Below are 27,657 nucleotides of genomic sequence, written 5' to 3'. Positions count from 1 at the left end.
CTTCCCGATTAGGCAGGCCCCACGGCTCGAGCTTCGGTGGACCCGGCCCCTGGCTACCTTAGAGACCGGCATTTTATCACCTCTTTCGGATCTTGCCGGTTTAACTTCATTGCTTTTGGTTTCCCTGCTTCCGTTCTGCCGGATGAACATGGATCATCCCTCTTTCCAGGAGGGCGGGATCCTGCTGGAGAAATGGGTCCCCAGATCCTGGATCTCGATCTTTGGGCTTGATGATTAACTCTGGCATGTGAAAGTCACCGCCATACGGTGAAATGGTCCAATTACTTCCATTTACTAACGACGAGCACGGAATACCGGAGACTGATATGACCTGTCGTTTGGATCTCATTGTGTTTCAAACTCCACGAGGAAAATTGAATGCCGGTGTACGCACCACGTCACGTCGCCTTTTAACTTTTTTTGTAATCCGATTTATTTTTTCTTTGTTACTCAAGATTAGCCATTCCGTCTGTTCCCCCTCGTCCAGGTCTCAACTCATGCGGATTCTTGAACACGACAGGATGTGAGCTGACAATCGCAGAATCGCAGAATCGCAGACGCTATGACGATAGAACTGACGAACTCGCAGGTTCAATTACATGTGAAATCAAAACGATCATCCATACAGCAGCCACGGAGCTACCTGTACCACAGTCGAAATATCGCAAAATAGACATAGACAGAAATTGCGAAGAATGGATAAGTCAGGCTCGAAAGAATCCCCCCCCTCGTGGAAGGTCGTCATTCGCAGGACCAGCTTCTCTATGATAGAACTCGGAGATCCATCAGTGAAAAAAAGCCATGTCAACATGTCATTCGTGAAGTTTGCAGTTTCCTCTGCTCGCATGAACAGGTCTTTCTCGAAAGTCTTGATCTCAGCTGGTAGACTGGTCTCAGGCGTGGGTGATTTGGAAGCCTTAAGTATAGCTCGAGAGAGCATCAAAGCATCCTGCATGCCCAGATTGACTCCCTCGCCTGCAAAGGGTGTCATGACATGAGCAGCATCCCCGACTAAAGTCACCCCAGGGCAATTTTCCCAGGACCAGCCCACAGGAAGCATATAGAGAGGACGAAGGTTAGGGTCTTGCCCATGACGAATAAGACTCAGCAATTCAGGATCCCACTCGTGAAACTCTTCTAGTAATGCATTCCTGATTGCTTCGGTATCGTGAAGGTCGAATGGCGCATCTTCTTTCCAATCTACCGACCATGGTGTATATGTATACACATTCAAGCTGCCATCCCCAAGCTGCTGGCCCATAATCGCACGCCCATCGGAATAGGAAAATACCGATCCTCTGTTGACGAGCTTATAGCATCCGGGTGCTAGATTCTTGGCATCAGGGATCTTCCAATGATAGCCAATTAAGCCAGCATAATTTGGCATTTGGTCGGAAATGAGTTTGCGAATTTTGCTCCAAGCCCCCTCTGCTCCGACAACCAAGTCGTACCCGGACTCTATGCCATGATCAAAAATAAGTCTGCGGTTTTCATCTATAAAGCGCAGGCGACAGCCCCATCTAATAAGGTGTGGTGGGACGGAACTGAGAAGAATATTACGAAGCGCTGTTCGATCGATTTCGGGTCGACCGCGAGAGGAATGTGCGTCCCCGCCTGGTAAGTTGACGTATTTGGTGAGCTTTTTGTCACAAATTATCAGCGCCTCGCCATCGAAGCGAGCGTATTTGAGAAATTCCCCATATAAGCCTGCCTCTTTCAGTGCTGAAATACCAGTAGCAGGGTGAAGGTCAAGAGGTCCGCCTGGAACACGAGCTTCGGGAGATTTATCTGATTCAAAAATAATAATCTCAATAGCGGGATTGCTAGCAAGGAGTCGGGCGAGAGATAGGCCCACAGGACCAGCACCGATAATGGCGATTTTGAGTGACGGCATACCAAGAGCTCAGAGGTCACAAGGCAGAAGATATGGGGGATGGCGTATATGGTTTCCGTTGGGTTAAATGCAAGCGAGTGGACTCTACCTAGGTAGATGCTAGCAGAAGCAGGAAAGCCTAAATACTTATAAGAATCATTATTATCTGAAGCTATCCATAGAAAGGGAGTGTCCATTGCGTAGAGCTAGGTACCGAAGTGGTAACTAAGTTGCTCGGAGATTCGATGGGGCCAATCGCTCATTCGTCAGAACTTGCCTGATCGCACTCGTAACCAAACTCGGCGTCGTCGAAGGAATATGCTTCGCTACTTGAAGATCTACAAGTAACCAATAGGAGTGTTGGTACAGACATATATGTTCCCGCTTATTTCCTGACATGGCGAAGAACTTGAACCTTAGGGGCAAAGATGAACGGGGCTGGGCATCGGACTCTCACTGTCGGACTCCGACTCCGGCTTCTCGACTTTGCTGAACGGAAAGTTTTACAGAGTTAGTTCGAAAGTTGCCAGTAGATTTCTCCCATGGGTCGAAAGTAGTAGTACTCGCTATGTAAGTACTAGTAGTTATTCGTAATGCCGAGCAACTTCAACTGCGACTGCCACCTGCCCGTCGGAGCCGCAGGTAAACATTGCGTCCCTGACTTCAAACCACACCATCTTCCTCACCCGCCTCTCGTCTTTGAGAACCATCGTCACTCATGTCTCATATTGATATTCCAGTCTAATCACTACTCATCTCCTTCTTATGGGTCCACGGCAAGCATGGCACCACTGAAAATACGCCAGAGTCACTCCTTTACCCCGTCGCCCCCACGGCCCCCAAAAGGTCCATACACTCCACCAATCAGTGTAAATGCCCAAGTCAACCCTGCTGTTCTCGGCGAACTATTTGCCGGGACAGTCGCTATATTCGTCTTTGCGGTTCTCTTCTGGAAAATTGGCAAGTATGCCCGATCGCTAAACAGATACAGAGTGTTAAGAGAGGGCAAGTTGACAACCATTCGTTATGCCAGGACCTGGTATGGCTGGATACCGCTCGAGTTACATGAGAGAAACAAAAGAATATTCACGAAAATATTCAGTTGGATTCTCGACTGGCTGTCATGGGAGTCGCGCAGAATGGACTATAGCTGGATATGGTGGGATCCAGGTCAAGAAATGAGACAGAAGCGCCTCCAGCCAAGGAAAACCCCGAGCTGGATGCCTCAATTTCTTCAAAGGTATGAGCCTCGTCCAGCCGATCGAATTTGGAACCCAGGATCCCCTACCGAATGCCATGGCGCTTTGATCGACACCGTTGAGTCTCAGACCGATCCAATGACAGTACTCTCGATGGTGAGCTCGACAATCAGCCTGAATCGGTTATCGCAGGAATCGAGTATACAAATATCGGAAGCCAGCGAGGTCTCAATATACCAGGAGTGTTTTACTCAGCTTGAGCATGGGTATGGAAGCTATGATGACAACAACAGCCAACAAAGCGAGGTGCTTGACGCAACAATGCAAACGATATCCCCAACGCCGATCAACAATACTTGCCCTTCGGGGCTGCAGTCACAAAATACGATTCCTCTATTGAGAGTGAGGTCCTGGTCTGTCCCCGATTTGAGCAAAGATGTTGTGTATTCGGATAATCGCCTTGGAACGCGGGGAAATCTGCAATTGAATAATTACAGGGCTCACATGGATGCCCGAATACCCAGACATCCGATAGCAGAACTTATACCAAAGACGCCTCGCCGACATATTCAATTGCGCAAATTCCGCGTGTGGTCTGCTAAAATGCAGGTCAAGGCAAATAGGCTAGTGCCATGTGAATTAAGAGACTCATCTGGGCCCCCGGGAACGCCGTTTACTGACATTCTGTCTACTTTCCAATCAGAGCAGACTGCTTTAGACTCGATCCTAGTAGACCGAGAAAGCAGGAATAACAGAGAACCGGTATATTCAACCGACCATGTCGCACTGGACCAATGTCCTCGACTAATATCAAGCGCACTTCCTGACGCAATGACCAGTTTTCACACCTTACCAGCCAGATTTCGCCGACAATCGGGTCACATGTCAGCGCAGGAAGCGCTTTCAAGCCCGATTTCTGAGACTATAGGACATACGAGAGGAGTTCAAGTCAGACAAATGTTACCTTTCAGAGGTAGATTGTCCCCTCACGTCGACAATGCTTTCTTGAATCGGTTGGATCGACAGGCTAGCGATGAGCTTTACGATTGGGAGATCAGATTGATGGATAAATTGAATCGCAAGTTGGTGTGGATATTCAACGAGACGACTCCCGGCCAGAAGCCGTATCACTTTGCCCAGCTAGCAAATCACTGGTTAAACAGAGAGACCTGGCTAGTCATCGATCCGGTATCAAGAGTGCCCATTGACTCCAGACGAGAGTGGGGAGACCCACGCTTCAATGTCCCTTACCCGGAGCCGACATATGATCCAAAGCCGAAGTACCCGGTCCCTATTCAGAAGCGTGCCCATACACCTCGTATCGATTCATGGCGCGCCGCAGTCAACCGGCGGAGAAGGACATATGGGCTCCCCGATGCTGTGCGCACCGTGGAACTATATGAGAACTCCATTGAAGAGCCGCCCGATGGACATGTCGACCCTGGAAGCTGGTTATTCCCTAGACCTCCTCAGGGATTTGAGGTTTCCACCAAGCAAAAGAACGGGTGGTATGAAGGTGGAACTGGTTGGCAAGAAACTTTCGAGGACTGGCAGCATATCGGCTGGGGCTACCGTCTTCGCAAAACCATCGAGGAGGGACGTGTCAACCGTCGCTGGATGAAAGGGGTTGCTATTCGAGCTCATAGAGGTTGTCGGTCGGCATCTCTTAAATTCATTTTCAAGGATGCTCAACGCATTCCAACTCCGGGAGTGGCTGTGTGAGAACCTGATGGTCTCGTCTGGCTGGCGTCTATAGCAACTGGCTATTGTTCACTCGTTTCTCGCAATCTCTCAAGAGTCTATCATATCTCAAACCCCTTCTCACCCTTGTCATATTCTTACCTGCCGAGTCTGGTTTTGAACATATTATCCCTACTGCAAGCTTCCTCAGCCAGGAATGTATCCGATGCAACTCATTGTTCGAAAGATAGTTGAATTGACGAATTCTAATCGCTGAAAATAAAATATTGTAAGTCTGGCTTCCTCTTGGAATAGCCACGACGATTTTCTCAGATGCCAAAAACTCCGGTCCTTCCTTACTACCCAAGCAGGACACGCGAATGACACTGCCAGGTCGGGGTTGATGCGTATAATACAGATGCCGATGCTTTTTTTTGTCGGCGAATAGAAGGAGTGCTTTCGTGTTCGGGGTATTGCAAAAATCGAACTTAGAAACCAGGGGGGTTCACGCGTTGGCTGACACGAGTCCACTTGGGCAGCTCTGCAAGGAAAGAAATATCCATCAGTATAATTTCTCAAGACGAAAAGCAAGGGTAGATCCAGAAGAAGTGGGTTTGGCATACTGTGAATGCTCTTGCGGTAGCTCTTCTCCTTCTTATCGAAGAGAGTGTACTTGTCCTTGGGAAGCATCTCTTCCTCGCGAGGCATCTCGGCATACCACCGCTCAACAGCCTTTGCGCTCTGTCCGTTGCGAGCGAGGGCGGCACTGAGGGTATCGACGACGCTGTCCACAGCGCGCAGACGCTTGCGTTGCCGGGCTTTCTGGGGGGAGGATAGGCGCCACGGGGTCTTCCTGTAGATTCATAAAAGAGTGTATTAGTTGACCAGGGTCATTCTCATAAATGCGCATAGTCGGAATACACCGGAGCTCTTACCAGAGAAGACCTCCGAAAAGGGCATTTGTAGGTTTAAACATGGCTGTTGGACGTTGAGGTTGGTGAGTTTAATCCGCAGCAAAATCGATCTCGAAGTCGGAACTGCGACTGGTCCGTGCGCTACTCTATAAAACAATCGCCGGATGGACGGCAAACTTTGTCGCGCATTCAGAAGCCACTAATGACCGAAAAATGATAGTAATTATTAGGAATAAATTAAGAAAGATGACTTAGAAAAGACCGAATCCCTGCCATGACCAGAATAATGATATACCGCTCGATTATCACACAACTTGAACTTTTACCCCGGAGTGGATCATGTGATTCCGATGAGATAAATGTGTTCGCCGAAACATCCAATCGCGCTTTTCCTTCTGCGCACACCCGACCTTGACGAAGGGTCTCGATACCCAAGGCATTTCGCTGCGTGCCCGAGAAAGTATCTCGTACATGGATCTTCTATGAAGTCAACACCATCTCAAGCCAACACAATGGACGCCGGTTCAACGGCCGAGGCCCCGTCCCTCCCCTGGCGGATCTGGTCAAACACGACGATGTTTGGAGTCGCCGGGTTATGCCGCGCATTCCTCTCGGGACTATGCCATGCGGAAGTTCATGGACATGAGGAGTTCACTGCCCTGCTTGACTCCAGGAAGGATCCGGCGCAAAGGTCAAAGGGTTTGATAACAGGTAAGGTTCTCCGCCAGCATTTGCGCCAGCGTAAATAAAAAAGGAATCATTCGCTGATCAATTCTTCTCAGTTTCAAACCATATCAGCGTGTATGTACCTTCGAACTGCCTGCCTTCGTGAAATTATATATCGCCGGATCATGACAGAATGACTGACATCCTATTGTGACGAGTTAGTATGGATGACCCTTTGATCTGGGGATTACTGCCTATGCGATTTTGGAATAAGCGGTGGTCATTCGGTAGCCATGATATCTGTTTCCAAACTAGGTCAGTTGCAAGTCCGTGTTATGCGTGTCGATTCAAGATAAATGCTAACAAGAAATGTTCTACTTTGCCATAGACCGCTGTCATTCTTCTTTACCATGGGACAAGTACTACCAACACACCGCTTGGCCCATTCTCCTTTCGGTGGCTTGGGTCAACCTGCGATGACAGAAGCCATCCGATTGTTGTCCAAGGGTCCCTTTTCCGTCGATCATCACCGTGCCACCCCCGAACGCCAACAGTTCAGCCTCCAGAATGTCTGCATTGACCCTTTCTCGGATCTATCTATAGCATATACCACCAATGGCGAAGACGCTCACTTGGCACCATCTGCATACTCATGCAACTCCCACTCGTGGGTTCACATCTTCCCCGAGGGAAAGATTCACCAAGCACCCCGCAAGACGATGCGTTACTTCAAGTGGGGCGTTGCTCGTCTGATTCTTGAAACGAAGGAATGTCCCGACGTTGTTCCGATGTGGATTCAGGGCGTTGATGATATCATGCACGAGAGCCGCGAGTTCCCACGATTCCTTCCTCGCCCCGGCAAGGACGTGAGCGTCACTTTCGGTTCCAAGGTGGATACTGACGAAATCTTTGGTGAAGTGAGATCCCGGTGGCAGAAATTGAAGACGAGGGTTGAGAAGGCTGATCCGCAATCCCGAGATCTTCCTGCTGGCGTATTGAGTGATGCGTTGCTGAACGACAAAGAAGCTGTCGCGCTACGCAAAGAAGTCACCTTCAAGATCCGAAACCTCGTTCTTGAAGTCCGCCGATCAAGAGGTCTCCCGGACGAGGATCCGAAAGAGGGTCTGGTCGAGACATGGCTGGAAGAGGGCCCCAACCGAGAAGGTCATATGAAGGATGACTCCTGGGTTCGGGATATTTGATCCAACTTGTAAAATCACGATGTAAACATATTTTGTATAGACTAAGCTTTGATAGAAGACTGCATTTGCAGGTCCTGTGTTTGAAAAAACCATCACCCTGTCAGAAATTAACTACTCGTTGCACTGCTAGTAGATACACTTAACGTGGGGGCGAGAAACGATGACCAAATTGAAGGGAACGGCAGTCTGCCACTTCTCCTCCACAACTCCCCGCAAATACGACTCTCATGCCCAAAAAGCAGAAGAGATCGTTCGTCTACAAAGCACCAAGTACCCCTCACCATTCTCTTGGCCCGTCCAGCATCCGCCAGAATGATCAGTCCCGCCAAGCTGCAGGTTCCACGACCGATCCCTCCGTCAATGACTTGATCAGTCACCTGCGGCGTACCCAAGTCTCCCACGACGGCCCGACCAGGGCACCATCTTTTGTGTCTCCCCGATCAGTCCACCCCTCGCTTCGGAACCTCCTACACCTTCCAGAGACCCCACCGCCCCGTCCTCGTCGAACGGTATTTGGGAGCCGACCAGTCCGCCCTATCCCTGGTCCCCCGCCACCTGCAAGCTGGCTATCGGGAAATACCGAAGATTCGAGCTCTTCGGCCCAGGATGACGCAGTGGATATCAGTCGTGAAGATGTTACCCATCGTCTCGATAGATTGCCCGGAATCACCTTTCCTGGTGACCGTTCCCTCGTGCATACCCTCATGATGTCCATGGCTCGCAATTGGTGTTGGCATCTGGACTATGATGGATACTTTCTTGCTCAACTTCCTAGCCACATGAAGCAGCTTCTGCTGAGCTATCTAGCAATGCATTCCCATGGTCCAGAATTAAGAGCCCGCACGAAGGGGCTCAGGCCGCTCTTTCTGGCTAATGCCGATAATCCTGAAATTGGACTTGGGGCGACTCCAACTGCGGGTGATGCAACGATCATCAGACTAGATTTGACCCGTGCCTTAGGCCGCTGGATTACATTGAAAGAACTTTCGCATGAGCTGCTACTCTCGACGAAGCCCATGGCCATTGACTCGAAGCCCGATGTCCAAGAAGCTGTCCCAGCATCGTGGGAACAAGAGGAACAAGACCTAGACTCAGAGGAACCTACCGACGATGCGTCTACACATCTGCCGCCGATTTCCATCATTCCGAAGACTATTGGCCAAGGAATGCGATTTAAAAACCTCCACTATCTTTCGCTCGCACATCCGAATCCAAGCGCCGCAAATTGGAACACTTTGTTGCATCTCATGTCGCATCTTCCAACTATCACGCACTTGTCACTTGCCTACTGGCCTGTTCCGACTCGTACCCCCAATGCTATAAATGCTACCTTGGTTCATCCGACCAACCACTCCTTGAGATTCTCCTACAGCGGCACAGATATGTATGCCTCGATGGAGAACAACTGGGCCGAGTCGGCGGCTATTCTCCGCCAACTGTCTCGATCCATCTACTGCCTGAAATGGCTTGATCTTGAAGGCTGCAGCGATTGGCTTGCCGCTATCACCTGGACAGGCACTGACCCGGACGGCCGACCTTATCGACCTGGCTCGAACGGGCCTGAGTGGACTGGTTCCTGGCGAGATGTGGAGTGGATCAACTTGGGTCCAGGATTTGAGTACCCCAAGACTGGCCAGTGGATGAACGAGATATCTAGATCGGAAACTCAGCTTTTGGCGCGGTTTGAGAGTTCTGAGAGTCGGCGTGAGCTTTCGCTCGCCTCGACTCTTCATGCTTCTGAGCAAGCGCCTGCTTCCCCGGCCGAGCTGTGGAATTTGGAGCATGAACGCATCATCGCACGCTTTAAGAAACGACGGAAGGCTTGGGAAGATGCTGTTTCTCTGGGCAAGAAGGTACTTCGGGAGATTCAAGACCTCAGGGTCAAGGCCAAAGGCAAGTGGATCGAGGGCCATATTACAACGGAGGAGGTAAATCTCCGTCGTGCGTAGAAGCCTACGAATTCTTTGGCATGAGATGTAGAAAGAAGGCCCATTCGTATTGATCGGGTACATAAAAGCATACATAGAGTGAACGGGGAGGAAGTAGTTATAAAAAATATGCAAATATAATTCCTTTTTTGGCTTCAAATAACTGTACAATGGTATCAATCATACTATCATGCGCCGACTTCGTGCCATCCAACTACCCAATCTATTTCCGGCCCTTATTAAATGTCTTGAGGGGGTCCACCTTGCCACCAGCCTTTCTTCCCTTGCCCTTTCCGCTGGCACGATTACGATCTCTCGCCTTGCGAATACGGTTCCCACTGCCAGCCTTTTTGAATCCAACATAGCCCACATCTTCATTCGAGATACCCTTCCGGCCCTTAGTAGGCATCAGGTAGTCAGGCACATGCTTCAGATGGGGCTGCACACGCGCTGCGCGTAATTCTCCATCGTGTCGCAACTGTCGCAATTCATCGGGGTTATCCTCGAAATGGCGCTTCAACTTCTCACTCTTGATCAGCTCCTGTCGAATCTCACGACCACGAGCCTCTTGGACCGCCAGACGGGTGACAGCGCGCAGAGCATCGGTCATACGGTAGCGGAATGCATCAACTTGCTGCATCTCGAAGTGGTAGGGCCGGACTTCGTGGCCGAGTTTGCCTTGGCGCTTAACGATCTTGGCGAGGACGATCTCGTCCTTCTTGGATGAGGATACCGATGTGGGCTTGTGCTTGCCGTACTGCTCAGCGGGCACGACGAATGAAAGGGCCATGCCGGCCTTGCCAGCGCGGCCGGTACGACCGATGCGGTGGGTGTATGATTTTGAGGTGGTGGGAAGGTCGAAGTTGAGAACGCAGGCGACGTTCTGGAAATCGATACCGCGCGCAACACTGTAGTCCTTTTCCTTGTTGGTCATCTTGCGGCGCTTCGACTTCTGCTTGCTCTTTTCTTCTTCGGGCTCTTCCTCGTCTTCGCTCGAACCGATTTCCTCCTTGTCTTTCTCCTCCTTATCTTCTGCTGCTCCGTCTTCGATTGCCTCCGGTGACTTCTTGGCTGGCTTGGCCACACCCATGATTTCCTGGTCATCGGCTGCGATAATAATGTCGTAAACACCCTTGTTGAATTCCTCCACAACGTGCAGACGAGAGTTGATGGGAAGCTCTGAGTTGAGAACACAGCTCTTGATACCGAATTGTTCGAGGAAAAGCTTCACGCGGTAACAGCGGTCAACATCGCCGACGAAGATGATAACCTTGCCCTTGACAAGTTGGAGCTTGAAAATAACATATGTGAGAAGGAACTTCTCGTCCTCTGCGCACTTGACAACAAACTGGCTGACACCAGCGCCCTTCTCTTCCTTATCTTCCAGCTTCAGGATCACCGGGCTACGGCAGAACAGACTCTTCAAAGTGTCAACCTCGGAGGTGAGAGTGGCACTCATCAGGAATGTCTGCACACCACGTGGAATAGCCTTGGCCAGAAGGTTGATATCCTCATCGTAACCGTAGGACAGGACCAAATCAGCCTCGTCAATAACTAGGTAAGAGAGTTTCTCGAGCGACAGGGCGGAGTTGTTAACATTGGCCAGAACGCGAGTCGGTGTTGAGATAACCAGATCGGGGAAATCGGCGAGCATGGTACGTTGCACATCGTCGGAAAATTTCTGCGTTAGGTTGATGGAGCGAACATCCTTTCCACAGAACGCAGTGAAAGAGGTGACGACTTTCTGGACTTGCTCTGCAAGCTCGCGGGTGGGGACGAGGATGAGACCGGTGGTGGCTTTCAACGAGGGATCAGCCTAAACGATTGTCGTATTAGTGAAATTCACAGGCAGGCCCATCATTGGGGGCTTCGGTGGTAGACCTGTTAAGACTTACCGATTTTTGTTGAAGAATGGATTGCAAAACCGGGAGAATGTAGGCGGCAGTCTTTCCAGAGCCAGTCTTCGCACGGGCTAAATCTGTCAGTATATGCGATATATATACATAAAGACTCATAGTTGTCAAGTGGGCGACTTACCCAGAATATCTTTGCCCTCAAGGGCCAGAGGAATTGCCTTGGCTTGTACGAGGGTTGGCTTGGTGAACTTTTCCTTAATCAAGGCTTGACGCAGTCGGGGATCCAGGCCCAAAGCCTCAAAGTCAGGTTCCTGGTCTTCGACACCCGCGGGCTCGGGCGAGGGAACGTCGTTTGCATCCAGTTTGCGCTTCATGGTTGCTATGCGGTGATTCAATCGAGGACGAAAAAAAAAGATGCTGCATCTGTCTGGGAAATTTCGGCGGGCGGTGAGATATTTTGCGGGCGGTCAATCTTGATTTCAGTGCCTTGTTGCCTTAATATCTGATGAACGAGCTACAACTTGAATATGACCTCTATTTTGAAAAGACTTTCTCAAAGTGAATGCATATTTCTAAACTAAGGCTGTCACTTAATTAATTCTATGTCGAAGAATTTCTATCGTCGTGAGAATATAATACTTGTTCAGGGCATCACCGGCCCTAGGTGTAAGATAAGGCATCTCCCGGGCCGCATGCCTATGGTGACTTTTATACTTCCAGCCCTGGAGGTACCTAGGTATCTACCTAGGTAGGTATTAGTAATACTAGCCACCAGCTCGATTCAAGAAGGTATCCCCAAAGATCAAATATACAGAAATCTGATAGATCGACGGAGTACGTCGGAAGCGCTAGCACTTAATGACCAAGGTTTCAGGTGACAAAACAACGCAGATTGGGCTGCTCGACGCCCTGCGAGGCTCGCCTGCCTGCGCCCGACCACACGGACACTAGCTGCGACCTGTGCTTCTTGTATCTTTCACTACATGAATTTGGATACTTCCTTGCTCCATCCCATAGCTTAGGCCTGTCAACCTGCTAGATTTGCAGTTGATCCCGACGATTTTGTCATCGAGATGTGATCGGTTGATGTTGAACTACTCGTCATGACATCCTGGCCTGGCACTTCACGGGACCATTCTGCTTTGGTAAGCTTCATCTCTACTATCATTCTCAGCGAAGATACTATATATAATATGCTGTTCTTTGACTCATGTTCGTGTTATCATTACTATGTAGGTATCATTTGCTGGAGACCCATGGGAAGATACTAGGGGCGAGATCTACGCTGCTGCTAGGTTATCACCTATCCTGCAACCAGAAGAGGACTACCCAGGATGGATGTCCCCGGTATCAACAGCAACCGACACTTTGCAACCAAATTCCCCTTGGATTTCCGAGGACCCTCCTCCCAAAACCACATCAACCGCCCCGCCATACGGATACCCTACAGAAGAGGTCATGAAAAGTGATCCAGATCTGACTCGGAGAATTCAGAGCATCCATGAAGCACAGCCTTTCCAATCTCCAACCTTATCCCAGCAATCCGATCTCTCCGATAACTTGCTAGTGCGTATACAAGACAGCGAATTTCATCTTGCGACAGTTTTAGATAAATTTGCCGCCCTCCAGGAGGATATCTCCGTCCAGCGATCCCATGCGAGGAATTTCCGCAATGCACTTCGACACAAACGGGAACAAGAGGATCATACTCGACTAGCCCTCCGGGACTGCCTTGCTTCTATTAAGCCTGAAGAGCTGCATGCAGGGGCTTTGAGAATCAATGAGGCTATCGAGGACCTGCAGGCAGCTACAGCTTCTTATCTAGGGTTGGAAACCGAATACCAACAGGTGGAAGATGCATTAGAGCAGAAAGAACAACATCTCAATAAGTACACGGCAGACATTGTTAGTATCTTGCGCAACGAGGCTACATTCCTGGCTCAAGAGCAACGCGATACTAGTATAGATGTCGACCCTGACTCGCCAGTCCACCATATTGTACCTACCGAGGGTACTCGCGACCTTTCTCCCAAAGCGGCTGAATACGTATCGCTTGTCGAAGATGCCACGATAATTCGCACAAGACTCGACGAGCTTACCCATGGCGAGATGGAATATATGAGAATCATTGATCAACAAAAGTTTCGCGGGCAGAATGGTCTACCTCTCGACAACAACGCGCAACTATTCCTTGAACAATATGAAGACGAAAGAAATGGCATTGAGGAGGAATTAAATCCAACGCACCTTCGACTCGAGAATCATCCTGGGCGCAAAATGCCTCATGAAAACACTGTCACAGATGATGAATGGCGGGATTTGTTGAAGGAATACCTCCCTGATCAGCCCAACGATCAATCGCCTCCAGATCCACTGCGTGCGTCCGAGTTGGATGATCGCTCGCCATTTTTTGAAACGGCACGCCCACTTCCATTAAATAAATCTAACTTTGTCAATCATTGGCTTCTCTATCGACTACGTCATTCTGCGATCGAAGTTTTACAGTTCAAGTCGCAACCGGAACTAGTTGATTTGATGGAGCAAGGATGGGATGGGGATAGTATCAGTCAGATGGCTATGAGGCTATGGTACGAAGATGGGACGACAAAGATAGAGATGGCCGAATAGCGAGAAGGATCTATGGATTGATGTGTATAACTCTCGCAGCTGGTTCAAGTTGTCATTATGGGATTATCGGGCGTACACACTAGGATTTGGCATCATTCTACCTTTTCAACTCTTGCACAGAGTTACTTTTGAACTTGAAGTTTGGAATACAAGATACGGGCCGCCCGAATATAGATGTATCAAAATCGATATGATGCTCCCGGAACAGCCTCCGCTTAGAAGTGGAGAACCGGACCTTACAACAGGATATCCTCGGGTGCCATAGGGTGGGCCGTTGAAGTTGATTCCGATACCCGGACTAGCGGACATGTGCGCGACTTGGTCGGCAATACAATTAAGCCAGCTGCTCCAATTTCACTTTACATCCTCTTCTGGTGGCATATAGCACTGTCATACTCCCATCTACCTACAGCTAGATCTTATCCTTTGCGTCTTCGTCTCCCCGCACCCCGCACCCCGCCATGTCCAGCCTCAATGAGCAACTTGTGACTTTAGTGGAGAAGTACACAGCCTGCGATGTATGCCCCGCTTAATCAAGATATATGAGCTGCCAGTAGTATTCGCATGATATACTACAGCTTCATCGTTTACCGTGCTTAAACTGACCTCTATATTGACTAGATATCAGATGCCCTCCTTAAACTACAAAAGGTGCCCGAGGGCGGCACGGCACGAGCAGGCTTTTTGGCTGATCTGAGTAAAATTCCCTTGAACTTGATTTATAGGCCCCTTTCTTCCTCATACCCCTCTCTCTGCTTTACTTGCGCTGAGATTGAAAGCACGGGGAAATAATACTCTAGGGCGCTAGATCATCGATCATCACTACCGGATACAAGACACCTCACTAACGATCGAACCAACAGCTCCCTTTTCCCCGATACTCGGCAGAAACGAAACAACAAAGAAGATTGCTGCGCCAGCAACAACCTTCAAATTCCTTTCGAAGGGGGCTACACCACCGACTATCGCAACGGAAAATCCCGAAAAACACGGCTTCCCGCCGGGTAAGCATTGGGTCGACTATGCGGGCGACTTTGCCGCGGCTGACCCGGCAAATGCGGGCTCGATCATCATGATCGAGCAACCTGGCGACCAATACTGTGCTGTGACGGGAGGTATCATGGCGACGAGGATGAAGGCGTTGGGTCTCAAGGGCGCTGTTGTTGAGGGCAGGATTCGGGATTTGAGAGAGCTACAAGCGACAGGGTTGCCGGTTTGTCTTGGATCCTTTTTGGCGGTGTGAACGAAGATCGAGGCCATGTGGCTAATTGTCTCTTTTCGTATAGATCTGGGCTCGGTCTACATCGACTGTGGGGACTGGTGCTGAAGCTAAGGCTGTGGCGCGCGACATACCTATTTCTATTGGAGGGGTCACTGTATCCCCAGTAGGTGTAATTCAAGTTGTCGGTCTCAAACTGGGTAGCTAATGCGCTATTATTTCTAGGGTGACATTGTCTTCTGTGATCCATTCGAAGGAGTGGTCGTTATACCTCGTGATTTGCTTGAACCAGTGTTGGAGCTGATGCCAAAGTTGATATCCATGGATGAAAAGGCTATCGAAGCTGTAGCGAATGGCGTGACTGTTACGCAGGCCTTCAAGGATTTCCGCGCATAATACCTTGTCTTGAAGCTAGTAATATAAGGTGGGTTACGATTGTACAGGTAGTCTTGAAACATGAAGCAAAGTATCCTCCCGTCCATTTCGGAAGCAAGTTCTTTGAAGTATGAAAATATACATAAATTTCAATCAATCTCTCGTGGTATCCTTAGAGGTATTCAATACATAGAAGAATTCGTGCAGGTAGAAGGAAGAGAAGAAAAAGTCGCTGTGCAGAATACAAGAAAAGAAGATGCGCCTTATTTTACTCGGCAACCCAGACGGCGGCCATGCCCATACCGGTACCAACACACATGGAGGTGACACCGATCTTCTTGTTTGTGCGCTTGAGCTCAGTCAGAAGGGTGCTGACCTGGCGGGAGCCGGTGCAGCCAAGAGGGTGACCGAAGGCAATGGCACCACCCTTGGGGTTGATCTTCTCCTGGGGCAGGCCAAGCTCGTTGACACACCACACGCACTGGGAGGCGAAAGCCTCGTTGATCTCGTAGATGTCGACATCATCCTTGGTGATACCGGCCTTCTCGAGGGCAAGAGGGATAGAAGCCCAGGGGCCGACACCCATGAGAAGGGGCTTGACACCGACAACGCTGGCAGAAACGTACTTGCCGATGATCTTCTGGCCGAGGCGCTCGGCGGTGGAGCGCTTCATGAGCAGGACGGCGGCAGCACCGTCGGAGATCTGAGAGGCGTTACCGGCGTGGATGGAGCCGTCCTTAGCGAAAGCAGGGCGGATCTTGCCCAGGGACTCGGCGGTGATACCCTCACGGATTCCGTCATCAGCCTTAACAGTGATGGTCTTCTCCTCGCCAGTCTTGGGGTCGGTCCACTTGACATCGAGGGGGGGCGATCTCCTCGTTGAAGAGACCAGCCTTCTGGGCCTTGAGGGCCTTCTGGTAGGAAGAAGCAGCGAAAGAGTCCTGGGCGGCACGAGTGACTCCGCGGTCCTTGGCCATGTCTTCGGACAGGACGCCCATGGGGACCTTGCAGTTGGCGGACTCGGGGTGAGACTCGAGGAGCTCGGAGAACTCAGTGACGGCACCGGGGCTGTTTTGAAATGATAGTTAGCTAGATATTCACAAGAACAGGTTGTTATAGAATAGGTTTACTCACCCGTACTGGGAGGTCATGCTCTCAACACCGGCACCGATACCAACATCGATCATGCCAGACTTGAGAGCATTGGCAATATCAACGATAGCCTGAAGACCACTGGAGCATTGACGGTTCAGACTCTTGACGGCGGCGGTCTCGGGGAAACCAGCAACGAGAGCTGCGGCACGGAACTCGGTCGCACCACCACCGGGGGGCAGGACAGAGCCAACAGCAATATCCTCGACGACCTTGGGGTCGATACCACTCTTGTTGATCACAGCCTTGAAGACACCGGCCAGCAGGTCAGCGGCGGCAGTGTCCTTGAAGCCACCCTTTCCGCCCTTAGTGAGGGCAGTGCGCAGAGCACATGTCACGACAATGTCATCGGGGTGTTTCTCGGTGACGCCGGCGGCTCCTTTCTTGCCACTGAAGTGGGAGGAGACTTGGTTCAAGCGTTGCTGAGCTGAAAAAAATAGTTAGCTTGTGGATCTCTCTCAACAGTCGAGCCCAAGTGCTCGTTAAACATATGTAGATGCTGTGTTGTATCTTTTGGCTGACAGCTGACAGAGAAGTACATACCGGAAGACATGACGTCAATATGGGAAGAGGTCTGAGGGGTGTATGGGGAAAATGAATGAGAAAGGGGGAAACACCACGGGGTAGGATGAAAAGTGGTCCACGAAATCTGGGGAGGTGTCTCTCTCTTTTAAAGCAGACGTGGATCCGGTGGTATTTCCCTTGTTCGAAGGACATCCGCCGCATACTGGACGCCGTGCTGAGCCGAGGCTCCCGCATCATTGTTATTCCGGGTTAAAGTCACGGGATCGGGTCCCATATGCTTCGAGGGCCGACATGTGAACATGTGAAAATGACACTCCCTACCTACCTATCAGATGAACATGAACGTGAAAGTCAAGTTTACCCGGCTCACCATTCTGACCGCCGGACGTCATACGGGCCTGTTGACCCCGATCAATCCGCACAGGACCGGTCCCTCTCGGCATCCCCGATCTATGATATCCTGAATGTGATCGTTATACACAACCTTGGTCTCTACTCGGGCTATCTATTGTGGAGACATTAGAGCCCTGCCGAGGATTTACCTCCACAGATATCATATTCCGCTTTTGCACCTCTAGTCTGTTTGCGCATATAACAATAGCATCTGCGTAGTACTATTAACTAGGTAGTAGTGTCGACCCAGGGCGTGACGTTTAGCCAACATGGTCCTAGGTACCTGGATACGTACTATCGGGCTAGTAGTTACTACAAATAGTAGCAAGCATCCCAAGGTTAGATGAACATGCTGCGATTTCTTGGGGAAAAAACATGAATGTGAGTTAAAAAGAGTATCTGCTGGTAGACAAAGAGATAGTTGAATAAAGAGATACCCCGACGAATTATATCTGGTCATGGAAATCCGTACTGCTAGTAGTATGGCAACCTTGGTAGGCTCCATAAGGGCTATTAATGGGATGAGTGGAGCAAGCGGAGCACGGCGGTCAAATTATCCAATTTCTCGCCCGATCAACCTCCGCACTCCAGCAACTCCAATTCACCACCGCGACCTGGGCATCCTCAATCCTCGCCCACCCCAGCTTACCATTTACACCCGATGATCCGACAATTATTCAGCGCTGCTGGTTCAGCAGCGCGATTCAGCTGCTCGATCCCACGCGCCACCCTCCAGCCATCAACATGGCTCCAAGCTGTACGATCTCGAAACAAATCATCCATCACCAAAGCCGCAGCGCATCCTAACAATGCCTCGATACAGAAAACCCCCCCCTCAACACATCTACCCGCCTCTTCTCCACGACACCCGCCTCACGCTTCACACTCACCACCCAAAAGTCCTCCTCGCCCTTCCGCCTCTCCTCCGACAAACACGCACACGAGCACGAACAAGAACATTCCCCCTCCAACGACGACGCCTACTACAGCCCTCACAAGCCCAAGCGCCAATGGCCTCCGGATATGTCCAAGCTCTCGCCGAAACACCAGTTCCGCCTTGAGCGCAAGTATCGCCGGCGCGCGGCGCTGAAGTATGCGCGGCCTAAGTTTATTAAGACCGTGACTCTGGTGCAGTGGGGTGTGATTGGGTGTGAGTATTCTAATAGATTTTCCATCCCGCCTTTGGCTCGAGATGTTCGGGAAGTCGAGATTGGCTGCTGATGGTCTTGATTATAGTCGTCATTATTTACGCAGTGCTGTTCATGAACTGGGATACCAAGGATACGCCTTTCGATGGGGTGAGTTTTGATATGTCATAATCTTGGAGTCTGTCTGGCCTATGAGCTGACTTTTCGCAAAATTCTAGCTTCGAGAGAACTTCTTCTCCGGGTTGCAGGGCGTTTTTTCCGCTCCCACCCCTCCCGGTCCTGTCAAGAAGGCGCATGAGAAGCTTGCAACGGAAGATAAATAACTTGAAATACGAAGAGGATGGCCGATCTGCCATACCATCGTGCTTTCTGTACATTATTGATTATTTGCTGTGCTGTACAATATAACTACAATATACCAGAACTTCTATCCTAAACCGCCAAACAAACCATCAGGTGTATCAGTGAATGATCATTCAATTCTCATTTCTGTCATCGATCAAATATCATGAGGAAATCCAGTCCGAACAGCAGGCGTCGCTATACCGCGAAGAGGAACGAAGAACAGAGTAAAAGAAAATAACATGGACACGGGACTCTGACCTCTCCTCTCCCCGCCACCTGCACCGTAACTTGACTTCATTACATCATGTCTTTCCAGGAGCAAAAGAAACGTCTCCGGACAAAATGAATATGCAACTCCCAACAACACCAGTAATGCCAACGCCAGAGGTAAAAAACAAGAGATTTGCAAAAGAGAACTCCGACAGCGAAACAAACGAGTCAACAAGAGGCTGACCACGTAACGTCCGCACTGTAAAGGTGAAAAAAACCCCTCAAAAACGCCGATCATGAAACATGAGAAAAGCAAAATGAAATGGTTAGGAAAAACACAAGGAAAGAAGTGAAAAAAAAAGATCTTGTCGGTAGGATGTTGTATCCTATCCGATGCTCAAAGCCAGCTGCGCAAATCGCTGGAGGGAGTTTCAGGACCAGATGGTCGGCTCATTGGAAAATCGAGCGCAAGCTCCAGCTTAGGAGGCTTTTCCTCCAGCGCACCCTTTTTGGGACTACCGGGGGCTTTCTTGGGGGACTTGGTAGGGGAGCCAGGATCACCGCCACGAGGGGGACCTTCACGGACCGCAATGTAGGGCCAGCCATCTGCAGCTGCGGCGGCGACCCAGGTGCGAAGACATTCGTGCACGGCTGAGTAGAACTTCTCTTTACAGGTGCGCAAGCTGCCACCCATGACCTTCTCGAAGCCAGAGGCTCGTAGTTCACCGCGGAGCTGGTTGCGCTCCTCAACTGTGGGCAGGGAAGCGATCATACCATTCAGCAGGTCGAGATGTGCGGCAAGGTAGTTTGTCGCATCCCATTCTACGCCTCCAACGTATGGAGCGGCGGGGACAGGGGGGCGAGCGGTCGGGAAGTGACGTTCATAGTATGGGTTCGTCTCTGCTGAGGTTTTCTTCTCGATGAAGGGGTCTTCCATTTGGGAACCTCCCTTGGGGAGGGGGATGACATTCAAGTGGTGTAGGAAGATCCAGAAGACTTCCTTGGTCACGTTTGTGACTTCTTTGCACCAGACTCGGTAGGGCCGCGACTGGTATATGTTGGCAATAAAGGCAACGGGTTGACTTTCGTCTTCTGGAGATGGATCACGGAGGTAGGAGAGGATGCGCTTGGCACGCGTTCCAGGGCTTTCGCCTGGGGCAAGGGCAGAGAGTTGAGTGAACAAGAGGTTGATTATGATGCCTCGAGTTGTGAACTCGCTCGGTCCCTTTTTATCCTCGCCGAACAGCATTTTTAAAAGGGCGGGGAAAAGCTCGGCCTCAATTCTGGTAAGATGCGCCAGTGCAATCGAGGTAGTGCAGAGAGCCTTCAGGCAGAGCAATGCTTCATGAAGAAGGGTATCCTCATGGTCCTCACTGTATCAAATATCAGTAATTGTCTAACATGTCATCTTGAAAAAGAGATTCTTACCGCCACTCCATTTTCATGATGCGGTATACCAACTGCACAATCTCATCCATGCCCCCCTCCATGATGAAGCCATTGACCCACGAGACGGTCTCATTTCGGAGCAGAAGACGAAGCTTGTGGATCTTGCCCACCTCAATCATCTCTGGCTTCTGGATTTCACGCAGATAATGCACAAAGTCAGATGGGTCCGCAGCAGTGTCTACCGCCGCGGCATCGGTGAGAGAAGCCGTTGACCCAGCTGCGGAGAGAGTGGTGTAGACGCCAACGGGTTGAGAAAGATCAACTGATCGGGGACGATGGAAGTTACTTCCACTCTCAGGACGAGCCTTCTTCCCAGGGGACGAGGGGCCACGGCCAAAGGCAAAGCCACGGCTTCTGGAGCGAGAGCGAGAACCCCTGCGGTCTTGAGAATCCTTTGTCTCGTTGCCGCGACCTCGACGGCTATCGGCCGTACCCGCGCTGTGCGGCGTGCCATTCTCAGTTCTATCTTTCTGAATGAAGTCGGCCTTGATGTTGGTATCAAGAGACCGCATCTTGTCCCGCATGTTATGGGGAATATTTCTCGCATCCTAGAGAGGGTGTAAGTAAATGAACTGTAAGACGGCGGGATCTCGGAGTACCAACCAGTAGTTTCTCGAACTCGCTTTCGAGGTCTTTGGAATCTAGATGTTTGTGGACGTCGACGTCTTTTTCCTTTGCGTTGAATGCAGAGATGGCTGCCTGGACCCGAGACAGCTTCTTGGGACTTGGCTGCTCTTGGGGCCTTGCAGGTGATTCCGGGGCGGACATCTTTCTCGACCTCTCGAGTCTTGGTCCCCTTGAGGACGCTGTGTCAACCTTCTCGATGGCATAACTGTCCCGCGATTGCTCGCGCTGGATGGTTCCCATGAGATCCTTCAATTTTCTGTTACCCTGTAGGCAGTCGGACTTGGGCCGGGGTTTCGCCTCCCCAGTTCTGGTGAGGGATGGCTGGTGGTAATCATAGAAGTTACGTTGTTGAGCCGGGCTATAGCCCTTCGGCGTGTAGAGTGAGACCTCGTCTGCTAGGGTGCGGTGTCTATCGGTGTTGGAGTTCTGCCGTGCACGAGTCATCGAATCATTGTAGATCGGGGCGGATTGGGGCCAAACTGGAGATGGCATCGGGGAGGGCATATTCAAGTTGTCAATGAGATCGGTAGGACTGCGGTTCTCCTTTTCGCGGCTCTGCTTGGAGCCGTCACCTTTGCGTCCTCGTTGGGATCGCTTCAGGATCGCCGACAAGCTGTTTGTTGACTTGGTTTTCTTTGGCTGCATTTCGTCAGACGCAACACTGTTGGTTTCATCGGCCTTGTCCTTCCCCATGTAGCTTCGTAGGGATTTAAGAGAGACAGCGCTTTTGGTTTTCTTATGTAGAGCACCCTTGCTCCCCTTGCTTCCTATCTTCTGAGCGGGACCACCCTTATCGCCGGCATCGCGGTTGGGGACGATCTCGGATAGTGGGAGGTGACCAGGGCCTGATGAGGGACTGTTTGCCCAAGGGAATGGAACAGAGGTTGGTTGTTTGGTTGGTGAAGGTGGAGCCATGGCATCATCGGCGGATTGATTTCGCTTGTGAGGTTTAGACATGAGGGACCGGAAGACTGAAGATCGAGCCGGGGGACGATTGGCATCATCGAAGATCTGGGGGCCGGAAGTAGTGGACGCCATTGCTTATCACCTTTGGCCAGCAACTGGGGGGGTGTTAGTTGACAGTCAAGATTGGAATGGGTAGGGACAGGTGATACGTACGGGATCGATCAACGCTGAAAACAGAGAACAGCGCGCAAACGGACACCCGACCGGAGATGATGTATGTAGAGTGAAGAAAAGGATACGGATAAGAAGAATAAGTGAAGCAATAAACGATGAAATGCGAGAAAACAAAATGCAATGCAGGGTGGAATGGTAGAACAGAAAAAAAAGGCAGATGATGGGAGGGAAAACAAAGCGGGCTGCCCCGGGAATTTGAAGCAAGTCTCAGAGATCAGTCGCTGCCGTTGGCAACATCCAGTGATGAGATCTCCACTTCACTCTCGACCGGGTCAACTAGTGTGTGAGTCGATCCTCGGGGTTGGTCTTGGGTGCATAGAGTGGGGGAAAGGTAAACATGGTGCGGGCTGGGCGGTTGCTGGGGGCAACCAGCGTTTGGCAGTGGTGGCGGTCAATCGGGTTTGGACAAGTTGGACAAGCATGTCATGGTGGAGAGGGGAAAGAGAACCAAACATGCAGTGATGACTTGGCCGATGCTGATTGTTTGTAAGGTTCAGGTTCCCCAAGGTTGGGCCGGGATCTAGATCGATGTGTAGTGGAAGTAGGCGGGTTGAGTAGAAGAAGTATACTAACTAGTACCTACTCCATAGTTAGCTAGTACCGTGACCACCACCACCACCACCACCACTCTACTAACTAGTATGACTACGCAGGTACTACTAGTATTTATTTACATCTACTTCCTTCGCTTGATGAGCACCCAAACAGTGTCAACCCTGGATACTATCGTACTTTTACTCTCCCACTATTTCCCACCACGCCCGAACTTACTTTCCCTGCAGTTCTCGTGGTCTGGCCCATGTCAACAACCCGGATTCACCTCGTTTATGCATTTCAGTGTCGCACAACCGCACTATCACCTTCTTCAGGCCAAGATAGTTGGGCTAGTGCGGAGTACAACTACCCAGTATATAATACTATCAATTCCATTGCCCAGATTGAAATGGAATCTACGATCGCGTGGTCTCAGCTTGGGGGAGACCCACAATCCACGTCCATGGGCCATTCCTAGTCCACTCTTTTGACCGTTTGCGATGCCCCTCTCTTTCCCCAATTTGGTCGATCAATCAAAGCAATCATCAATTTGGTACTCCTGTATAATTTTGAGACATTTCCCCAATCTAAATTAATCTGGTCTATTTTGTTTCTCTGAACGTTCACCCAGAATACAATATTGAACTGTGTGTACCCCAATCAAGTTCTCCTCGGCCAAGCATCACGAAAGTCGGGCAGTATCGGACTCGGAAGGTCCTTGTCTATGGCTCCCTCCGATAAACGCTTCCCGAATCTTCATCCGACCACAACTTGAACTTGAAGTTACTCTCGAACGACTGAGCTTTCTGCCTGAGACAGGTCGCAAAACTACATCTGAACAAACAAACATACTGCTCACTACTCCACACCTATGAAATGAATTGCCCCTCGCGCACCGACGACGATCTGGAGCATCCGGGCTGGAACCAGAACCCCCCCGACTTTCAGCCCGGACACCACTACCCGCAGTGACTTCAATGGAATTGCGAACTCCCGCGTCCATCGCAAGCGGCCGGGCAATGCTGGTGGTGCAATAGGCGACGACACCATGTCCATTGACTCCCGCCCGCAAAGTTTGAACGAACCTGATCTCGCCACCGAGAAGTCGTCGGGCGGCGAGGGGATCGCGGCCTCGGGGTGCCAACCACCCTCGATGACCGGCCGATCACCTCGCCGTCCTTTCAAAGACTATCTTTCAGAATCTGCTCTACACTGGGGTCGCACCCTAGCAAAGTTCGGTCGCTTTATCGGACCCGGCTTCCTGATCGCCGTCGCCTACATCGATCCGGGAAACTATGCCACCGACGTTGCGGCCGGTGCAGAGTTCAAGTACAAACTACTCTTCATCGTTCTCATCTCTAATCTCTTTGCCATCCTCTTACAATCCCTGTGCATTAAACTGGGAACTGTGACAGGCTTGAACTTGGCAGAGAACTGTCGTGAACATCTCCCGCGCTGGCTGACTATCATTCTGTACATCTTCGCGGAAGCAGCCATTATCGCCACTGATATTGCAGAGGCATGTTGCACTGATTCGTATGCTGACGTGAACTACTTGACTGACATGTGATGTAGGTTGTCGGATCCGCGATTGCGTTGAATCTACTTCTCAAGATCCCACTCGTGGCTGGCTGTGCCATTACCTTGGTTGATGTCCTATTTCTTCTCCTTTTCTACCGGCCCGATGGGTCTATGTGGGGGCTACGTCTTTTCGAGTTCTTCGTCATGGCCCTGGTCTTGGGAGTTGTGGTCTGCTTTTGCCTTCAGCTCTCTCTGATCAAAGATCAATCAGTCGGGGAGGTGTTTCGAGGTTATCTCCCATCTTCGGCCATCGTTCAATCTGAAGGGTAAGTCAAACAAAAACTCGACACATGCAAGCATTCCCATCAAAATTTCCACTTGATTAATATGTGATTCTTATAGTCTTTATCAGAGTTGTGGTATCCTTGGCGCCACGGTCATGCCCCACTCCCTCTTCCTTGGCAGTGGTGTGGTACAGTCACGCTTAAAGGAATTCGATGTCACAGCAGGCTATGTGGAATCCAGCGTTGCTCTAGGGAGCAGTGATGGGGAGGTGGAGTACCGCCCTACCCTGCACGCTATTCGTGGATGCTTGAAGTACTCAATCATTGAGTTGGCACTGTCGCTATTTACATTCGCTCTGTTTGTCAACAGTGCCATTCTCATCGTCGCTGGTGCTTCTCTCTACGATATCCCAGGTGGCGCTGATGCCGACCTATTCGGCATCCACGCACTTCTCTCCTCTTCTATCTCGCCAGCTGCCGGTCTAGTTTTCGCCCTGGCGCTCCTCCTATCTGGTATCTCGGCCGGTATTGTGTGCACAATGGCAGGCCAGATGGTCAGTGAAGGAATGCTGAAGTGGAGTATTAAACCATGGGTCCGCAGACTCATCACCCGTTCTATCAGCATCATCCCCAGTATCATCATTGCCGCGGCTGTTGGAAGAGATGGTCTGGACAAGACTCTCACTGCCAGCCAGGTTGTCCTGAGTGTCATTCTGCCTTTCGTTTCTGCTCCTCTCATTTGGTTTACTTGCTTTACCCGGTACATGACTGTACCCACCGAACGGATCGAGGGCGATGGAGAGGTGTCGATCGAGCAAGTCTCGATGAGGAACCACATTATCACATCGGGGATTGCAGTTGTCGTTTGGATCATTATTGTGGTGATGAACGTGGCTCTCTTAGTGCTGGTGGGTATGGGTAAAGCATCTTGATTCCCCATCTATTAGCATCGCTTTCACGACTCTTCAGCAAAATCATCGCATCCCAAGAGATTGAAACAGTCCTTGGCAGTGTCACTTTAGGTTTACCATGCATATCTAGTCAATATTTCCACGCTATCGATACGGGTAGTAAGCATCGCATGAATACAAATAGTTTATCAGATGATATGGTCGTAAATGGAGTAACCCAAGTGAAAAGGGGCGGGGAAAAAGACAAGGAAACAGAAAACTCCATGACATCAACTCCGCAGGCTCATATAGCGCAGGCGTTTTAAGCAAGAAACCATTTATCCAAGACCGCCCGCAGCCTCTTTAACCTTCGCCTGTTCGGGCGGCTCATCAATGAATTGCGGCGGCGCAACCTCATCCTGCAAGAAACTCGGCACAGCATCTTCGCCAATAGCCGAGTCAAACATCGACTCCTCGCCCAAAGCCTCAAGTTCCGCATCCAGATCCGCCTCATCTACCTCCTCTGGCAAATCATACGCCCGCGAGATACTCTCCTGAATCTCATTCCCGACCTCCATTAGATCAGCCATTTCGTCCTGCATCTGCTCGATCTTATCGATGTCGACCTTGCCGTACTGTTTCTTCAGCTCCTTCGTTGTGGTCTTCATCGCGTCGACGGTTGTCATGACGTTCTTGAGATTATCCTGCATCATGCCGGCCTGCTCCATGTTCCAGGATTGCTGGGAGAGCTGGTCGCGCTGGGCCTCGTATTGTTTGCGCCGTTGGAGGATCTTGAGGGCCTTCTGGCGGAGGGCGTTTTTGCCGGGCCCGTCGCGCATTTTGGAGAGTTTGGCTTGGTAGGTGGAGAGTTCGGAGTTTAGGGCTGCGAGTTTGACGTCGATGCTTGATACGCGGTCGTCAACCTGGGTTGGTTTGTTAGATTGTGCGTTCGTGGATACTGAGGTCGTGCTAGTAGTCTCTGGTACATTGCTTACCTTGGAGATTGCGCCGTCGAGCGTGGGCTTGGGAGCCGAGCTCTTGGAGCCAAATAGGCGGTTCATTGTGAGGGGTGAGATGGGGACGAGGGGTACGAGGGTCGGAGCTGCAAGATGGGAGACAATGCGATTTTGATGGAGGGAGGCCGGTATGGGGGAATTCTGGAAAGTAAGTAGGCAGCCGAGTCCTCTAACAGGTACTGAGGCAGCTGTTATTTGGTGCAGGTCTGATCTGATGCTTACCACCGCACGGTTAGGTAACAACCGACAACCAACAACGATGCGGAGGCCGACGTCAGTGGGGCCTTACCGCCTGAGGCAGAAACATTGTTCGATACAGAGCACGTGATGAGGAGAAGGCGAGAACGGCCTTAAAAAAGGATGAGATGGGATATCTTGGGAGTACATCATAGTCTCTAGGTAAGATTTTTCAGGTTGACTCCCCAGGTTGCTATCTGATTCTGCAGCTATACTAGTCCTAGTAATACTGTAGATGGCCACATGGGTGTTATCTCGACTTGGGCAGTGGATTGGGCACACGTGTGGGACTGTGACCAAGAACCAAGTCCCCGGGCACTCCCCACGCACTGGCAGCTCGTGCGTGTCAATTTCGGGGGCTCGGGCTCGGGGTAGGTAGAATATGCTGATCAGTGATAACGTCCACATTGTCAATCCAGATGACCGGATCTGGTGGTAAGAGTACGGAGTATTGGGCCCGTGATCCTGAAGGATTAGCATAAGATTGAGATGCCTGGGAGTAGTGGTCCAAGGTGGATGGTGGCCTGCCTACTCCGTAACGCTGCCGGAGTTAAGGATATCCAGATAGAGTCGAGAACATTGGGTATATGGTGGATGGTGGATGGCGGAGGGTGGAAGATAGAAATATCGACTTGAGAATTGTAAA

The 27,657-nt window shown here is 50.6% G+C and overlaps 13 protein-coding genes across 13 annotated transcripts; 7 read left to right on the top strand and 6 right to left on the bottom strand.

Annotated features, from left to right (window-relative positions):
- Window positions 1–616: 616 nt before the first annotated feature.
- Window positions 617–1,894, bottom strand: N7533_005564 (FAD-dependent oxidoreductase; the record flags this gene model as incomplete). The annotated part of the gene is made up of 1 exon (XM_057102214.1): window positions 617–1,894. One exon carries the CDS (start codon window positions 1,892–1,894, stop codon window positions 617–619), a length of 1,278 nt encoding a protein of 425 aa, XP_056961844.1.
- Window positions 1,895–2,466: 572 nt separating this feature from the next.
- On the top strand, window positions 2,467–4,794 carry N7533_005563 (uncharacterized protein; the record flags this gene model as incomplete). Its single annotated transcript, XM_057102213.1, has 1 exon — window positions 2,467–4,794. One exon carries the CDS (start codon window positions 2,467–2,469, stop codon window positions 4,792–4,794), a length of 2,328 nt encoding a protein of 775 aa, XP_056961843.1.
- Window positions 4,795–5,240: 446 nt separating this feature from the next.
- N7533_005562 (mitochondrial 54S ribosomal protein mL60) lies at window positions 5,241–5,728 on the bottom strand (the record flags this gene model as incomplete). Its single annotated transcript, XM_057102212.1, has 3 exons — window positions 5,241–5,293; window positions 5,376–5,605; window positions 5,688–5,728. The coding sequence occupies 3 exons, from the start codon at window positions 5,726–5,728 to the stop codon at window positions 5,241–5,243; spliced, it is 324 nt and encodes a 107-aa protein (XP_056961842.1).
- Window positions 5,729–6,178: 450 nt separating this feature from the next.
- Window positions 6,179–7,534, top strand: N7533_005561 (tafazzin; the record flags this gene model as incomplete). Its single annotated transcript, XM_057102211.1, has 4 exons — window positions 6,179–6,377; window positions 6,449–6,467; window positions 6,555–6,647; window positions 6,721–7,534. 4 exons carry the CDS (start codon window positions 6,179–6,181, stop codon window positions 7,532–7,534), a joined length of 1,125 nt encoding a protein of 374 aa, XP_056961841.1.
- A 227-nt stretch (window positions 7,535–7,761) lies between these two features.
- N7533_005560 (uncharacterized protein) lies at window positions 7,762–9,483 on the top strand (the record flags this gene model as incomplete). Its single annotated transcript, XM_057102210.1, has 1 exon — window positions 7,762–9,483. One exon carries the CDS (start codon window positions 7,762–7,764, stop codon window positions 9,481–9,483), a length of 1,722 nt encoding a protein of 573 aa, XP_056961840.1.
- A 202-nt stretch (window positions 9,484–9,685) lies between these two features.
- dbp9 (ATP-dependent DNA/RNA helicase) lies at window positions 9,686–11,692 on the bottom strand (the record flags this gene model as incomplete). The annotated part of the gene is made up of 3 exons (XM_057102209.1): window positions 9,686–11,278; window positions 11,358–11,434; window positions 11,500–11,692. 3 exons carry the CDS (start codon window positions 11,690–11,692, stop codon window positions 9,686–9,688), a joined length of 1,863 nt encoding a protein of 620 aa, XP_056961839.1.
- Window positions 11,693–12,421: 729 nt separating this feature from the next.
- N7533_005558 (uncharacterized protein) lies at window positions 12,422–13,946 on the top strand (the record flags this gene model as incomplete). Its single annotated transcript, XM_057102208.1, has 2 exons — window positions 12,422–12,463; window positions 12,555–13,946. The coding sequence occupies 2 exons, from the start codon at window positions 12,422–12,424 to the stop codon at window positions 13,944–13,946; spliced, it is 1,434 nt and encodes a 477-aa protein (XP_056961838.1).
- Window positions 13,947–14,407: 461 nt separating this feature from the next.
- Window positions 14,408–15,561, top strand: N7533_005557 (RraA family protein; the record flags this gene model as incomplete). Its single annotated transcript, XM_057102207.1, has 5 exons — window positions 14,408–14,464; window positions 14,568–14,643; window positions 14,810–15,159; window positions 15,233–15,331; window positions 15,391–15,561. The coding sequence occupies 5 exons, from the start codon at window positions 14,408–14,410 to the stop codon at window positions 15,559–15,561; spliced, it is 753 nt and encodes a 250-aa protein (XP_056961837.1).
- A 247-nt stretch (window positions 15,562–15,808) lies between these two features.
- Window positions 15,809–17,245, bottom strand: N7533_005556 (3-ketoacyl-coA thiolase peroxisomal A precursor; the record flags this gene model as incomplete). Its single annotated transcript, XM_057102206.1, has 4 exons — window positions 15,809–16,345; window positions 16,392–16,608; window positions 16,675–17,119; window positions 17,236–17,245. 4 exons carry the CDS (start codon window positions 17,243–17,245, stop codon window positions 15,809–15,811), a joined length of 1,209 nt encoding a protein of 402 aa, XP_056961836.1.
- A 1,026-nt stretch (window positions 17,246–18,271) lies between these two features.
- Window positions 18,272–19,081, top strand: N7533_005555 (uncharacterized protein; the record flags this gene model as incomplete). Its single annotated transcript, XM_057102205.1, has 4 exons — window positions 18,272–18,299; window positions 18,434–18,760; window positions 18,847–18,908; window positions 18,977–19,081. 4 exons carry the CDS (start codon window positions 18,272–18,274, stop codon window positions 19,079–19,081), a joined length of 522 nt encoding a protein of 173 aa, XP_056961835.1.
- A 629-nt stretch (window positions 19,082–19,710) lies between these two features.
- On the bottom strand, window positions 19,711–22,427 carry N7533_005554 (uncharacterized protein; the record flags this gene model as incomplete). The annotated part of the gene is made up of 3 exons (XM_057102204.1): window positions 19,711–20,686; window positions 20,742–21,310; window positions 21,366–22,427. The coding sequence occupies 3 exons, from the start codon at window positions 22,425–22,427 to the stop codon at window positions 19,711–19,713; spliced, it is 2,607 nt and encodes an 868-aa protein (XP_056961834.1).
- An 884-nt stretch (window positions 22,428–23,311) lies between these two features.
- Window positions 23,312–25,800, top strand: N7533_005553 (uncharacterized protein; the record flags this gene model as incomplete). The annotated part of the gene is made up of 5 exons (XM_057102203.1): window positions 23,312–23,436; window positions 23,695–23,777; window positions 24,033–24,471; window positions 24,639–24,910; window positions 24,987–25,800. Exons 1-5 carry the CDS (start codon window positions 23,329–23,331, stop codon window positions 25,798–25,800), a joined length of 1,716 nt encoding a protein of 571 aa, XP_056961833.1. The 5' UTR covers window positions 23,312–23,328.
- Window positions 25,801–26,096: 296 nt separating this feature from the next.
- Window positions 26,097–26,819, bottom strand: N7533_005552 (putative SNF7 family protein (Cta1); the record flags this gene model as incomplete). The annotated part of the gene is made up of 2 exons (XM_057102202.1): window positions 26,097–26,681; window positions 26,754–26,819. The coding sequence occupies 2 exons, from the start codon at window positions 26,817–26,819 to the stop codon at window positions 26,097–26,099; spliced, it is 651 nt and encodes a 216-aa protein (XP_056961832.1).
- Between the last annotated feature and the right edge of the window lie 838 nt (window positions 26,820–27,657).

This window comes from Penicillium manginii (genome assembly GCF_028828005.1).
Source record: "Penicillium manginii strain IBT 31320 chromosome Unknown utg000004l:1.0-7231830.0:1.0-7236170.0, whole genome shotgun sequence".
Taxonomy (NCBI): Eukaryota; Fungi; Ascomycota; class Eurotiomycetes; order Eurotiales; family Aspergillaceae; genus Penicillium; species Penicillium manginii.
Note: the sequence above shows the minus strand (reverse complement) of the source record. Positions and strands in the feature narration are given on the sequence as shown.